Source organism: Homalodisca vitripennis, chromosome 1 (assembly GCF_021130785.1).
Source record: "Homalodisca vitripennis isolate AUS2020 chromosome 1, UT_GWSS_2.1, whole genome shotgun sequence".
In the NCBI taxonomy this organism is placed as follows: domain Eukaryota; kingdom Metazoa; phylum Arthropoda; class Insecta; order Hemiptera; family Cicadellidae; genus Homalodisca; species Homalodisca vitripennis.
The window spans coordinates 56,471,788-56,486,331 of NC_060207.1; the positions used below are offsets into that span (position 1 = coordinate 56,471,788).

The 14,544-nt window shown below is 31.3% G+C and overlaps 2 protein-coding genes across 6 annotated transcripts in view; one reads left to right on the forward strand and one right to left on the reverse strand.

The window, feature by feature from the left end:
- Positions 1-4,478, reverse strand: part of LOC124361924 (glutathione synthetase-like) — a 67,648-nt gene extending 63,170 nt beyond the window's left edge. For 3 of the 4 annotated variants that reach the window (XM_046816007.1, XM_046815990.1, XM_046816016.1), the window contains exons 1-2: positions 4,299-4,478; positions 2,560-2,662 (exon numbers count right to left, since the gene is read on the reverse strand). In XM_046816007.1, the coding sequence (XP_046671963.1) occupies positions 2,560-2,656 (97 nt within the window). In that variant the 5' untranslated portion in view covers positions 2,657-2,662; positions 4,299-4,478. Of the gene's footprint in view, positions 1-2,559; positions 2,663-3,953; positions 4,199-4,298 lie in introns of those variants that run through there. The other variant, XM_046815998.1, reaches the window with a different exon arrangement.
- LOC124361975 (DNA replication complex GINS protein SLD5) lies at positions 276-12,437 on the forward strand. Of its 2 annotated transcripts, none has more exons than XM_046816096.1 (2): positions 276-360; positions 11,720-12,437. In XM_046816096.1, the coding sequence occupies exon 2, from the start codon at positions 11,721-11,723 to the stop codon at positions 12,363-12,365; it is 645 nt and encodes a 214-aa protein (XP_046672052.1). In that variant the 5' UTR covers positions 276-360; position 11,720; the 3' UTR covers positions 12,366-12,437. The 2 variants fall into 2 exon arrangements, with proteins under 2 accessions (XP_046672052.1, XP_046672043.1); XM_046816087.1 differs by lacking the exon at positions 276-360 and adding an exon at positions 4,662-5,130.
- The last annotated feature ends 2,107 nt before the right edge of the window (positions 12,438-14,544 follow it).

A 14,544-nucleotide genomic window follows, 5' to 3' on the forward strand; every position in this document is an offset into this window, starting at 1 on the left:
CAACATTTTTTGATTTACAGAGCTAACTCCATTTGATACTTCAATGAAGCATTCCTATAAATTTTCATGACAATCACTGTTTAATTATATTATTTAATATAATAGTTCACTTGCAAGAATATTGTAAGTATTTTATTAAGTTCAGTTCTAATATTTCCAAGATAACTAATAATATCAACATTACAAAAATAACATATGATAATACTAAGTATTAAATAAATCATATGTTATATTTAATATTATTATAACCTCTCTCTCCTTAAGCAAATTTTACAAGTTGTCTTTCAGGTTTGGTAATAGTTCTCTAGCGCCTAGGTGGAACTTCATTTGACTCTGGCGGAGCAGGCTTGGTTTCAACAGGTGACTCAACTGATGTTGGTTTATTCACTGGCTAGTAATCAAACACTTCTTTGTGTACTATTTGGTTATTATTTACATTTATTTTATTCTTTATGGTTATCTTCTTCTTTTAATTTTATTATAAAGCTGTAATTTCTTCTCAAAATTTTCCCATTCATCTTAAATATTAATAAAATCTCAGCTTTTCTGAAATTTATATTTTTTCCCAAATCTTTGAAAACGTGTATAAAACAAGTACTCTATCATTATTAATTAATACATCTTCTGATTTACAAGATCTATTATAATAGTAGTACTGATGGTGAATTTGGTCATCTTGTACAATGGAGTGCTTTAGATGAGAAGGTTTAACAGGTAGTTTGCTTCATAAATTATGGCTCATAAGTAACTGAGAAGGCAAGTAGCCCAAATCCAACCACTGGAGAATTCTTAGTCAGTAAAGATCCAAATCCTTGTTTTTATATTCAGCCATCTTCAACATTGATAATTCGAACATTTTTTTCATCCAGCCCATTGCTTTTAGGATATAAAGGATTTGATGTACAAAATTCCATTTCTTTCGAAACTCCTTGATAGCTACAACCATATGGAGAAAACCATATCTTGAAAATATAGATTTCAGATCATCAATGATTGTATCTATAGACTTACTTATTACGGTTTCTACTTCAATTAATCTTAAGTAGTAATTTACTAGTATTAAGTATACTTCCAACTATATTTAACAATGTCTAACACAACTTTATAAAATGGTATGTCAGGGATCTCATGTGGAAGTACTGGTTCATTAATTTTCTGTATTTGAAATCTCTGGCATACCTGACAAGAAGCAACTATATTCCTAATATCTGATATCATTCCTGGCCAATAAAGATACATTTTAGCTATATTCATAATTTTTGTCAAACGCTAAATGTAGCTAACCAACCATATATGATCTCAAGTTCTGTGGTATTACAAGTTTCTCATTTAAATAAACCATTGTAATGTCATTTTTCACCTTGAAATAATGATTGAGCCCAAATCCTTTGTTACAATCTCTGTTAGGTCATCCTTTATTGTACTACTGATACTCAATGATACTTTGACAATAATAACATATTAATCCCACCATAAACTTGGTTTTGCTTTAATTATAATAATTTCAAAAGGGTATTATATTTCAACTTTAGATGTTTAAAAACAAATAATAAATCTTAGTACTACAAATATAGCAAATTATACATTAATTAAACTTTGCTACAGCTATTAATCCAAAACACTTTTACTAAATTTATATTTATACCCTTAAATATTTTTGTATATAGACTAAACAACACAAATAAATACAGTTCTGATTGAAATTTTTGCTTAAAGTTTATTATTTATAATGGATGACTTGAAAGAATAACAGATATTTGGATATTTGCCATTGTTTTTATATGTATTTTTGAAAATTTTCACAATGGAAAACTTTTGAAATCCTGTAATCCTTTCTGATAGCATGTTTACTTATCAGTGTCCATTCTAAAATGTCAGCATTTAACCATTAATAAGATTTAGTGAAGTAGCACCCAAAATCACACAGCGGGATTGGGTAAATCTGCTTTTATGTAAGACACAAACATCATGTCAGCAAATAACACAAAACAAAAATGTAGTTATTACAAACTATATATAAAAAATGAGGTAAGGCACACGTTATCAGTCCTGGGGCGATAAAGAATCTAACAACCCTCATCTGTGTGTACCTCCACTCCGAGAAAACGATTTATTGCTACACACAATCAGGTCAGTGACCTTGAAGATGCATCAAAAATATAGCTCTTGAAGTGTCACTTTTATTGTAATAATACTAAAATTGTTAGATTCAACTAAACACAGAACATATTACATTAAAGATAGCTTTAAAAAGCTGTTATTTTGTAACAATGACAATGGTGTAAAGGATGTATGAGGTATATTCTACATATTTCTATTTTGAGTATTATGTGCAATATCTTAGGATGGTTGAAATTCAAATGCTAATAATCAATTTTGTTGTAGAGTACTCATATTATATCATTCTGGCATGATAAAGAATACATGAAACTTATATTTTGTTAGCATTGATTCTATAAATTGTTTTCTTTACAACAAGCTAAATTACATGTTGGTTTTATATTTAAAAAATTAATGGTCTAATTCCTCTTAAAACAAATAAATATAATATGATAATACCATGCATTAAGGCCCAGTCTTTGGCTTTGTCTACAATATCAGTCAGCAGTTCTTGAGACAAAGGCAAGTGGAGACATGGCTGTAGTCTACCTTCCATTTTGATCTAAAACAAAATTAATGGATTTCAATTAGACAGGTGATGGGTGAGAGTGGTAGGGATTCAGACTTTCTGATCATGGTAGGGGAGGGACGAAAAATTGTGTCATACAAGGCAGTGTTGAGAGGGTGGGCCCTGGATCTTGATGCTCAGGATATCGCCAACAGGATATCGTGGGGAGGGCTCTGGGTGGAAACACCATACAGTCATGACAGGCCCCAGCAAAATGATATATGGGTAGGGTCCAATAAGCGGACCCGGTTTTTTATATCGAAGAATATAATCATCGATACCTAATATTCGCATATCGAATCATAGACTATCAATCGATATAAAAGTAATAACAATCATATGTTTAAATTAAAATGTGAATTTAATGATAACAAATAATAAATGAACATATAACCAAAATCAGGGAAACTCATAACTTTAACTAAATGAAACAGAACGAAAACGTTTTTACTAAAGTTGTGTCCACCATTACCTTCTTTTTTTGCATCTGAAGACGACCATGTTAGCTCCTCTGACAGTTACATTTGTTACCTTTCCACAAATATCACATAATGGATTCTTAGGTACTAACCCAACATCCTGAAGCCATAAAAAACATATTTTATCGTCTTTTAAAGCAATTTCGTGAAGCTTCCTAAGATTGACGGCCATTTTAATACACAATGTTACGTGAAATTTAAAATATTACCTTGTATTATTTGAAAGTGTTTACAGCTGTTCATATAGATTATTTAAGTTGTTAAAAATAATTCATCAGTATCGATTGATTATATCGATGGTTATGATTAAGTAATATCGTTTGCCAATTTCGATATAAAAAACCGGGTCCGCTTATTGGACCGTACCCTGATATATTAATGGAACAAAACAAGACAATAAAACAGAAATGCCAGGAACATAAGTAAGCTTTTGTAAGTATAAACTCTCTACTAGATGGGTCATATTTCATAAGATATGGATTACATAAAAAAATGAAAACAGAAAATGTAGAGATGTGCTATGTTATTTAATTGCTACCTCATGAATAAAAGCACCTAAAGCACAAACTTCAGAGATCAAAAACAGATCTTTAAGGTACAGTAGTGAAGAATGGAAAACAAAACCAAAAAAATATGAGCATATGTGGTCAGGGAACAACACCAGAAACAATCATACGAATTTTAAAATCTTCATTTAAAGTTTTTATTTTTATTTTTTTTAATATCAGAATATTTTCAGATAAAATTACCCAATAAGAAATGTTTTTAAAAATGTAAAAAGAAATTTTAAAATGTTTGATAGCCACCTGATTTGACACTTGAAAGACAGGATTTTTTCATAAGTTTAGAAGGCACTATACAAAAAAATTGTGTGTAACAGATTCATAATCTATGGAATATACAAAAATATAAAACACCATGGTTTTAGCATATTATAGTAAACCTCTGCACAATGGAAAAATTGGCCTTCCCTGATAAATTCTGACTTCCACTTCTGGTTTTAAAACATGATCTTTTAGTGAAATGAAATATATAGAGGAAAATACAAGTGTAATAGTTTTAAGGGATAGACGCATAAACACAGCTGATAATAGGCTGGCTACGCCTTATTCTTGAATCATAACCTTAACATAACCAAACTTAGTACTCACATGTACAGTCCCAAGTCCTGAAAACGATGTGTCAGCCTACTCCTAGCTTAAAATTACTGACAACCGAGGCTTATGCCTACTTATTATGTTTAATATTTCCAAACTCTCAGCTATGACAAACATAACCCAACAACACTAATCTTATCTCTCACTCTCTTACACAAACATTACAACATACAGACACACCTAAACATTCACAGACCACCAAATATTTCACCACTCGTTATGATCACGTCATACATAAATCTGGTGTTATCAATATCAACTCCAAAAATTACATACAACCGTTCTATGTGTTTTTGTTTTTAACATTGTTTTGTTTCTACTGATCCGTCTGTTTTAGTTTGGATGCTGCAACAGTGTTTCGTTTGGTATTTGGTCAGTTGCGTGAACACGAGCATGACCGGTGAATCGCGTTAGCTGTAAATGAGAAACCTGGACCATATTGTCACCGGTTATGTTCTAGAATATAAATTACAATTTGTCTCTCTTAAAACGTCCAACCTCAAACGAAACATAATATAATTTTAAATGTTGAGTAAAATTAACCTTAAAAATATATTTGATATTTAAACCTGTTGTTTTATTTATAAAAGGCTTAGTGCTTGTTCTACAAGAGTTCTACTGAATTATGCAGGGAAGATTTTATACTTTGATGATACTGGATTAGACTGAAGAATGTATTTGTGTTAGAAACTGAAAAATCATTCAAAATGTCAAGTGTTGCATGTGAATTGTTGAAAGTTTCCTTTCGTGATTGCTACATGAATTTGTGTAATATATAATCAAAAATTAAATTCGGTCTTAATTAATTACAGAAATCGTTTTTAAGGTAACTTATACAAATAATATCAGTTGGTTAAGTCTGTCTCTTGACAGTTTTTTTATTTTTTTTATTTTAATATTCTCTTTTTGTCTTACCCCTAATCAAGGAACTATTTTTCTACATAACTTTTAGTTCTACTTACATAAAGGTTAACACATGAGAGATTGGCACTGCTGCAGTTTGGATATAAGAGGCACCTGTTTTATATCGATACTTTATATTCATATACCGAATACGCATCAATAAATTGTATCAACATGTCTGTACTCATAATAATTATCATATTTAAAATTAAAATAATTAATATAATACACATAGCGACAATCTCATAAATGGAAAACGATCTTCAAACAAACAATTAGAACTGGAAATAGTGATACACTTGTAAATAATTATGAAATAATAAGATAAGAAACATTTAAGTTATATCAGAAAATATGAAATATGAGTAATTATTTATGTTTTGGGTAGAGTATGATAAGCGGACCCGGTTTTTTAAATCGAAATCGTACCGATGTTCAATTATTATAGGCTACCTATCGATATAATCAACCAATAGATAAATTTTGACAGTATATATGCCTATGTCATATGTACCAAACGTACACCCATTTTCTTATTCTAAACACAATTTGATTTATAAGTTTTCTTCTATCTATTACGTTTTCTTTATTTTAAAAATAATTCTCCTGATTACACGTCTTAATTTTTTGGGTAGGGTACGATAAGCGGATCCGGCTTTTTATATCGAAGAATGTAATAATCGATACCTAATATTCGCATCTCAAATCCTAGACTATCAATCGATATAAAGTATCTATAGTTCTCAATAACAATCATATGTTTTAAATTAAAATATGAATCTAATATTTACAGTGATCAAACAAAGTATTATAACCAACATTAGGAAAACTGAAGACGACCATATTTGCTCCTCTCACAGTTACAGTTGTTTCTTTGGTACTTTGGGATTATACCGACCACACCAGTATGAAGAACACAAAAATAGAAATTTATAGAAACAAACATGATAGAACGAAAAAACAACTCTTCAATTACAAAATTACAAACTTACAAGCATTTCCAGGTATTGTGATCGGTATTGTTGTCGCTGTTATCTTATCTTTCTCGAGAATCCTGATTACGGCAGGCCGCGCGGCATCACGTGATTTGCACGGTACATCATTGCCTTTCCATTACAATTCAATTTATATTTCTGATTAGCCCCTCTAGAATTTGATATTTTACTGATAGGTACTATCTCGAGGGATGTTTTTCTTTCGTCGACATCAGCGCGGGGCAGCACCGAAGGTGCTGTCGAAGCCCGCGCTGATGGCCGGAGGCACTCGCATTTTGGGTGGCGGAATGTGATCAAGAATAAAAACAAGTTTTGAGTGTTTTTTTAATAAAAAGTTTAGTTTGGTAAATGTTTGTTTTTGTTGAATTTTTGTGTTTGGAGAAATGTAGAGGTAAAACACGGAAGTACAACAAAGCGATGCACCAGCTGAACGGGGCGGCGAGACTCTGCAATCACGTTATCTACTAGACGCTCGACTTTGACCTCTGTCTGAGGATGGGGAGGTGTTTGCGATAAGACAATTCCTGTTTTATATTGACGAAATATTGTTCTACGCTAATCTAGTAATCAGTAGAAACGAAATGTGAAATAACGATTCATGTCTGGGTGTGGTCGGTATAATCCCAAAGTACCGTTTCTTTCTCACAAATTTCACATAATGGGTTTTTCCGCACGAGTCCAACATGTTGAAGTCATGAAAAACATGTCTGGTATCATCTACCAAAGCAATGTCGCGTAGTTTTCTAAAATGTTTACTTTCATTTTTAATAATCAAATGTTACTTATATAATTAAAATAGAAATATTACATTAAGAGTATTATTTGAGAGTGTTTACAGTTATTGATATAGATTGTTTAATTAATTGTTAAAAATAATTAATCAGTATCGATTTATTATATCGATGGTTATGATTAAGTAATATCGTTTGCCAATTTCGATATAAAAAACCGGGTCCGCTTATCGTACCCTACCCAATTTTTTGTTTGATTAATGGTTATACAGGGTTTTTTTATTGTTCATGACATTGTGTAATTGTTTAAACAATTTGTATTAATTTGAAGCGGATGTGATTGTATTTTATTGTTGTATTTTATATACATTGATATCGATTGATAGTTCTGTTATTCGATATGTAAAGTATCGATGATTGTAATACGCGATATAAAAACCGGGTCCGTTTATCATACTCTGCCCTATGGTTTCTCAAGGGTAGCAATGATTAACCACTATCGAGAAATCGTTGAAGCATCTTCTGTAGAAAACCGTACTTCTCTTCTGAACAAATACTCACAGACATGATTTGCAAGCAGGTCGGCTGATATGCCACTTTTTAAACTCTCCGTTTCATGGTCCTCACAATCTTTTAACTGTCTGTTATTATCTATAAAAGAAAATACGTTTACTTTATGAAAAGTGTTTATAGTTGATACAAGTTAGTTATTGTTCAAAAATAAAAATCGGTTGGTTATATCGAAAGTTATAATTAAGTAGCCTAATATCGTTTGTCAATATTGATATAAAAAAAACGGGTCTGCTTACCATACTCTACCCGTTTGCCGCGATTTTAGAAATTTGTACTATTATGAAAAACAAATCAGCAGCTTGGGAACTCTGCTTATTTCTTATCATATATTTCTTCACAAGATCTTGACATCTGTTAATCTTTTATTCACTCTGTTTCAAAATAATTAAAATTTTGTTGTTTCTGCACCCAATTCTGCAGTATTCCCTGATGCATTTAAATTTATAAGTGCAATCACTCACTTATAATAAATTCAAATTACATTTTGCGCGTAGTTTTTTTTTTATTATTAAACATATTTTCTTTTGCAGTAAAAACAAAGTTTTATTTACTTGCTTAACCCTCCATCTGTTAGACGATTAGTAACTAGTCACTAAAAAATTTTTCTCCAATGTTGAACGACTAGTCAGTAGTCGATTTTGTAGTTATCTGTTTAATCAAATTTTCACTGTCGAAAATAAAACTTAATTAAGACAAATATTATACTAAATTAATCGGGATGTTTCACAGATTAATCTGATATAGCCTATAGTTTATTGAATAATGCGTAATAAGTATGCACCAAAATTATAAAGTTGCAATCAAAATGTTGGTTTTCCGTGTCTGGTCACACACTTCGAGAGAGCTGTAGAAATACAAGCACAGAGGAGGTCATTAAAAGTCTGGATGTTGACTACGTACATAAGGTCCCCTTTGGGGGGGTACCATTACGCCCTTTTGTAAAATTTGTATGATTTAGATACATTTCTTTTTTAATTGTCTGTATTTTCTAGTAAACCCACCTAAAGTATTTCATGACCCCAATTTACATAAGCAGGGTTAGAAACCCCACCAAACAACCCATTTTTAGTTAGATTTCTCAGTCCAATTACTACTCACATATTGAACGTGCCACTTGTAGAGAATTACTTATAAAAGTTTAATTTAAATAAAACAATATATAAGTTACAACAGTAACACAATTGTTGGTAATTCTAAGCAATATATGGGTCAACCTCGATTTTTCTCATATTACTATATAATGTTCCAACAGTCAATTAGAAAAGGAAATGACTAGAATTTCTTGCCGGAAAGCAGTTATAGGGAGCAGGCAACCGCCAGACGGTCATATATTGCTTAGAGTTACCTATTAGTGATCAGGGGCACTGACGTGATCTGGGCTTAAAATTTGGAACTACTCGAGTTAATTTTTTTTCTAAAAGAGCAAGCAGCGCGAAGCGCTGCGCAGCGGGCAGGCATCGTGCTGATCCTTTTTTTTTTATTAAAAATTTCTAATAAATTGTTATTACATATTACAATATAATGTAGGTAATGTATGTAAAACAATTTTTAAACACATAATTACATGCTGGAAAGCAAAGTAAACCAATATAATCCGCCCAATACAAAATCTCCGTAAAAATCTGGTAAAGGAATCTGTGTCATTCCTTTTGGCCTGAATCAATTCAGTATAGACGAAGATCACGCACGATGCTTGCCCGCTGCGCAGCGCTTCGCGCTGCTTGCTCTTTTAGAAAAAAAATTAACTCGAGTAGTTCCAAATTTGAAGACCAGATCACGTCAGTGCCCCTGATCACTAATAGGTAATCCTCGCGGTTGCCTGCTCCATATAACTGCTTTCCAGCAAGAAATTCTAGTCATTTCCTTTTCTAATTGACCATTGGAACATTATATTGTAATATGAGTTGCCTGCTCCCTATAACTGCTTTCCGGCAAGAAATTCTAGTCATTTCCTTTTCTAATTGACTATTGGAACATTATATTGTAATATGAGAAAAATCGAGGTTGACCCATATATTGCTTAGAATTACCCAATTGTTCTTTATTAAGCCTTCAATAGCAGTAATTGTTTTTACTTTTTTCAGCGTTGTTTGATGCACAGGCCAGATATAGTATAAAAAGTGTATGTCACTACCCAGGCACTTTTTGAATTTTGGTTTCAAACGTGTACTATAGGCTAATAATGAGCAGTTCCAAAGAATTTTGTTGACCAATAGCCAATGGTAGACTAGCACATTGTTGTCATATCAAATAGCTGGTGACTTCTGTTTAAATCTATCAAAAAATAGTAATTCAGACCCAATTCCAATACCGTTGAGTGCTCAACAGTAAAGTTATACGTTAGCTTATTACAGTACATTAGGATTAGGATGGTGCATTATGATTTGCATATTTCTATCTTCCTTGATAATAATAATGAATTTCTGATATGTGTCCTATTAATGAATGTCATCTAAAGTTTTCTGTTTCACAAAGTGTCAAAACCATGGTTAACACCTACAGATTTTGGGATGCTTTGGCATTTGTATGTGAAGAAATGTGGAAAACTAAGATGATAGTTATGACACTGCCGTGTAGTCCTCAGAGCTGTTATCACTTTTTAACATTGATTTCAAGGGATGGTTAGTAAAACAACACTTTCAATGTATTAATAAAAATTTGCGTTTGAAATGTGGAATGTAAAAAAAAAGTATGGTATGAAGAACTTAACGCTAGAAGTGACACATGCCACCTAAGCTGTGAATTAGGCCATCATTTGAGTGGCAATGCCACATATGTGGTGAATTGCATACTTTCATGTTACGTAATTTTAAAAGGAGTCAATATTGTCTGACTGTGGTTTAATTAATATGGTAACAAAGAGGAAGAATCAACATTTTTATAGTATTGGGGTTTTTTAGATATGTTTTTACATTTTTACTTTTCTCTATTGTTTTTGTCTCAGCTGATAGCTAAAACACAACAAACTGTATATTATATTAATTGCATAATTTTTTTCTTGTGTTGTTGGAAAAGATTATTTTGGGATTAATTTCAGTTGATTTCTGTATTAGTTGAACAGTAGTTTACAAAATTGATTTACATTTCATAAATGGTATAATAATGAAATGTTTATAAATTTATTCTTCTATCATATAAACTGTGTATTTCTAAATCAGAAAGAAAGTTAGGATTTAAAATGTATTTATTGGACTTGTTTATCTAGTTACTACTTACAATAAATTATGAATAAAACATAATTCGAAGATGAATATTTGTTTGAAATTTGTAACATGGTTTTAGTTAAAGTATGTATTTATATGCTTCACATTTTGTATATGTTCTGATTTCCCTTAACAACAAATAAATCTTTTACATTTTACTAAAAATGTATGTATATGGGAAGAACATAATGAGTCTACAACCAATACATATGTGTAGACCATATAAACTATATTTCTAAAATCAGCATAAAATGCAGAATTATATTTATGTATTGAATATTTTCCTATGTACAGTACAAGTTAGGTATAAAATGGAATTCACAGATGAAACTGTGTTTATATTCTTTACATACATAGTTTTGGAGGGCTGTAAAATTATAATTCAGTAAATGTAAAAATGAATTATAAGATTATTTTCTGTATTACAAAAGTAAAATATAATATTTACATATGGATAATTAGTTTTGATCTAAATAAACTTAGTAAAAATACATGAATGGTTGTCCAAAAACATTGTGCCTGTAACAGTGAGATTATGAGCACTTCTAGAGTAAATGTTCTTCTTGGCCTAGTAAGGATTAATATATGTTCTGTTAATGCTCTTGTCCTTTTTAATAAATTACAAAAACTTACAGATGAACTGGTATGTTCTTACATTAATTAATCTCTTTTGCGATAATTATCTACCTTAGAAGTATAATAATTAGAAAATCAACGCTAGGTGGCCAACATGTAACATTAAAAATGTAATGCTGACTGTGATATTGTTTTAAGACAGAAATTTTATTTTTTTAAATGTCAGTATGTGTAAACTAATTCTTAATAGAAATAATTTAATACTTCATTAGGAATAGAATTCAACTGCTTGTTTTGGAGTTCTGGCTTATGTTAAGGTTAAAATATTCTCATAAATCTTTTGTGATTTACACTTTAGTGCATTTACCTCTCTCTAGTTTTAATGAACTCTTACCAATAGTACAGTTATTTTATGATCACTATTTTTTTTACAGGATGGACGAATTTGGTTTGGATGAGACGCTTTCAGATGAAGAAATGATGACAGCAGCAGGAGTTCTCAAGTCACTGGAAGAAGCTTGGCTGAATGAAAAGTTGAGTCCAGAGATTCTTCCTCACAAGATAGAACAGGTGGACTGTATGATGGAACAGATCCACCACATGGAGGAGAACTTGAAGAAATTGGATAAAAACGACTTTCGTGTCGGTTTACATAAATTGGAACTAGACAGAATACGTTATTTAATAACAAGTTACCTTAGGACTCGAATTGATAAAATAGAAACATTCACCTTGAAGATATTGGAAGATGAACAATTGCGGGAGCCGAGTGAGAGATATCTATCACAAGGTGAAATGGCATTTGCCAAGGAATACATATCGAACATGAACACTCACTTCAAGTCATTATTTGCAGGGATGCCAGAGAGTTTACAAGATTTACATACAAATCAGATAATGATAAAGCCTAACCTGGAGAGTCATTTATTTGTTAAAGCTAAAGGTAGTGTCCAAGGTGTGATTGTAGACGATGGTGAAAACAGAGAAGAAGAAGTCAGCTTAGACGAAAACTCGCAACATATATTGCCATATAATGCAATATCCGAGTTTGTAAAGAATGGCAAAGTTCAGTTGTTATGATGTTGCATGAGTATGGTTCAGTCCAAAGATAAAGGATCCAGTTTTGTGATTAAAGTGTTTTCTTTTATATCAGTGGTTGATATCGTTCATTTCATGTATTAGTACCTAATTTTCATTGTGATGTTTTTAATTCCATCTAAAAAGAGCAAAAATGAAATAATTATTCTATTGTTTTAAACTATTACAATTTATCATTCAACTATAAGATATTTCAGGCAATAACTTTCAGAGTGAGAATAACTTCTGTATATCTCCCACACTCAGTAACAAGTGGTCAGTGATAATATAAAGGTCATTCAATAAGTAATGACACAAATTACTAATGCTCAAAATTGATTTATTCAATCAGTACAAAACTTTGGTTACTTTTCAACTTAGTTCTCCTTATACAATTGTCCCACTTTTCTGCTAATTTGTAAATTCTCTAGGCATAAATGTCTTTGGGTTGATCTCAAACAAGCCACTTTTACCCTGGATTTTTAATGTTTTCAGTGGATTGAAAATCTATCCCTTGTAGACCCAATTTAAGGGGTCTAAACAGATGCAAGTCTGATTGTAGTCTGAAGTAAATTTGCGGCTATGTTTAAAAAAATAATGATTGAACAGGTGATCAGATGTCATCACAAGGTTGCCAACTAATGTCCTAAAATTTTCATATAGATCAATTCAGCCGTTTTGAGCCGTTGTAATTTGTCTTGTCACTTAGCGAATGACCAACATAACTTGGGAATAAACATCCAGTTATAACTTTGAAATGTTATTTGGAAAATTAGATTCATAATGTAGGATAATTGTAACCATTCTGTTGGTTAATAGATTTATAATGTTAATAACAATAAAATTATTCTCTTAAAGAAACTTACAATACAATATTTAAATTATTTTGACATTCTTTAAACATTGATGTGACCGTACTGGTTAGCTATTGTTTGTCATAAACAAAGAAAGTAAAACTTTCAAACCCTTTCTCTCAAAGTAAAGCTATTTCGAAGTGCTTTGTTCAGTTTGTGGCTATCATTCAAATCAATCATTTTTGCATGTTATTCTTTGATTAAAAGAAATAATACATGTTTCACACTTATACACTACTTTTATTGATTTGTATGCTTATCAAAATAATGTATTTGTAATACCTATCTCAGCTTCCATACCTGTGCAATCGGTAGATCCTTTGCACAGGCAAGTTCTATTCTTTAGCCAAGTCATGAGTTTGCTCAAAGTTCTACCCCCACTTGTCTTTCTAAGTATTTCTATGTCAGTGTGGAATCTATTACAGTCTATACCCTCATAGAAAGATCCCTACCATGTATTAGAGTTGTTGGATGGGCACCAAGATGTGATTTTGCTCTCGAAACCCTTCCCAGAATTCAGCTCAAGCTATTTCAGGAGAAAAGTTTCCTTTGAGTTGATATGGCTTTTGAGTGGTTAACTGCAAGGGTGGTATCCAAGACAGATTTCTCTTTTGTGGGAGATTCTAAAAAATGGGTAAATGGAAGCTTACATTGGTCTTACTATACACTCTTTATCTCTATCTCAGGAGGAACAAGTTTTGTTAAGAGTGATCTCCAATATACTGAGAGCAAAGGAGTGCAGTTAAATAATTTATCAGATAAAGTATGTAACATTTAAATACTGAGAGATTTATTAATTAATAATACTATGCAAAAATTAATAAATAGTGTAACATGGTAGAATATTTCTATTTGCAAAGATTGTCAGCCTGTCTAAGGCATGCATGAGTGATACAGTCGGAGAATGTAAGGTTGCTGGGCAAATTTTCAGTATGTCACTTCACACACTGCCAGGCACTCAGCATTCAAAAAAAAAAAAAACTATATTAGGCCCTCTATATACATGCAATAGATATTGTCAAAAATTTATAATATAATATATAAATAATATACTGAATTATGTGTTATGTCATAATTATTTGCAATGTAAAATTAGAGACAATCTTGATTAAACCATATGCAATACCCTTACCAACAAATTAACAACTTAACCTAAACTTAACTTAAGCCTTAAACAGATAAAAACAGCCAAACAACAAAAATGCAACAACTTAAAACCGGCGTAACAATCTGACCAGAATATAACATTAAATAAATCAGGGGAGTGGTGAAATGTGAAGCACCATGCACTTGCCAACATTTAGATTCTGTCTATTGAAACTGACTGA

What these genes read in the sequence shown, in the direction of transcription:
- LOC124361975 (XM_046816096.1), top strand. Translation starts at nt 11,721, where the DNA reads ATGGACGAATTTGGTTTGGATGAGACGCTTTCAGATGAAGAAATGATG.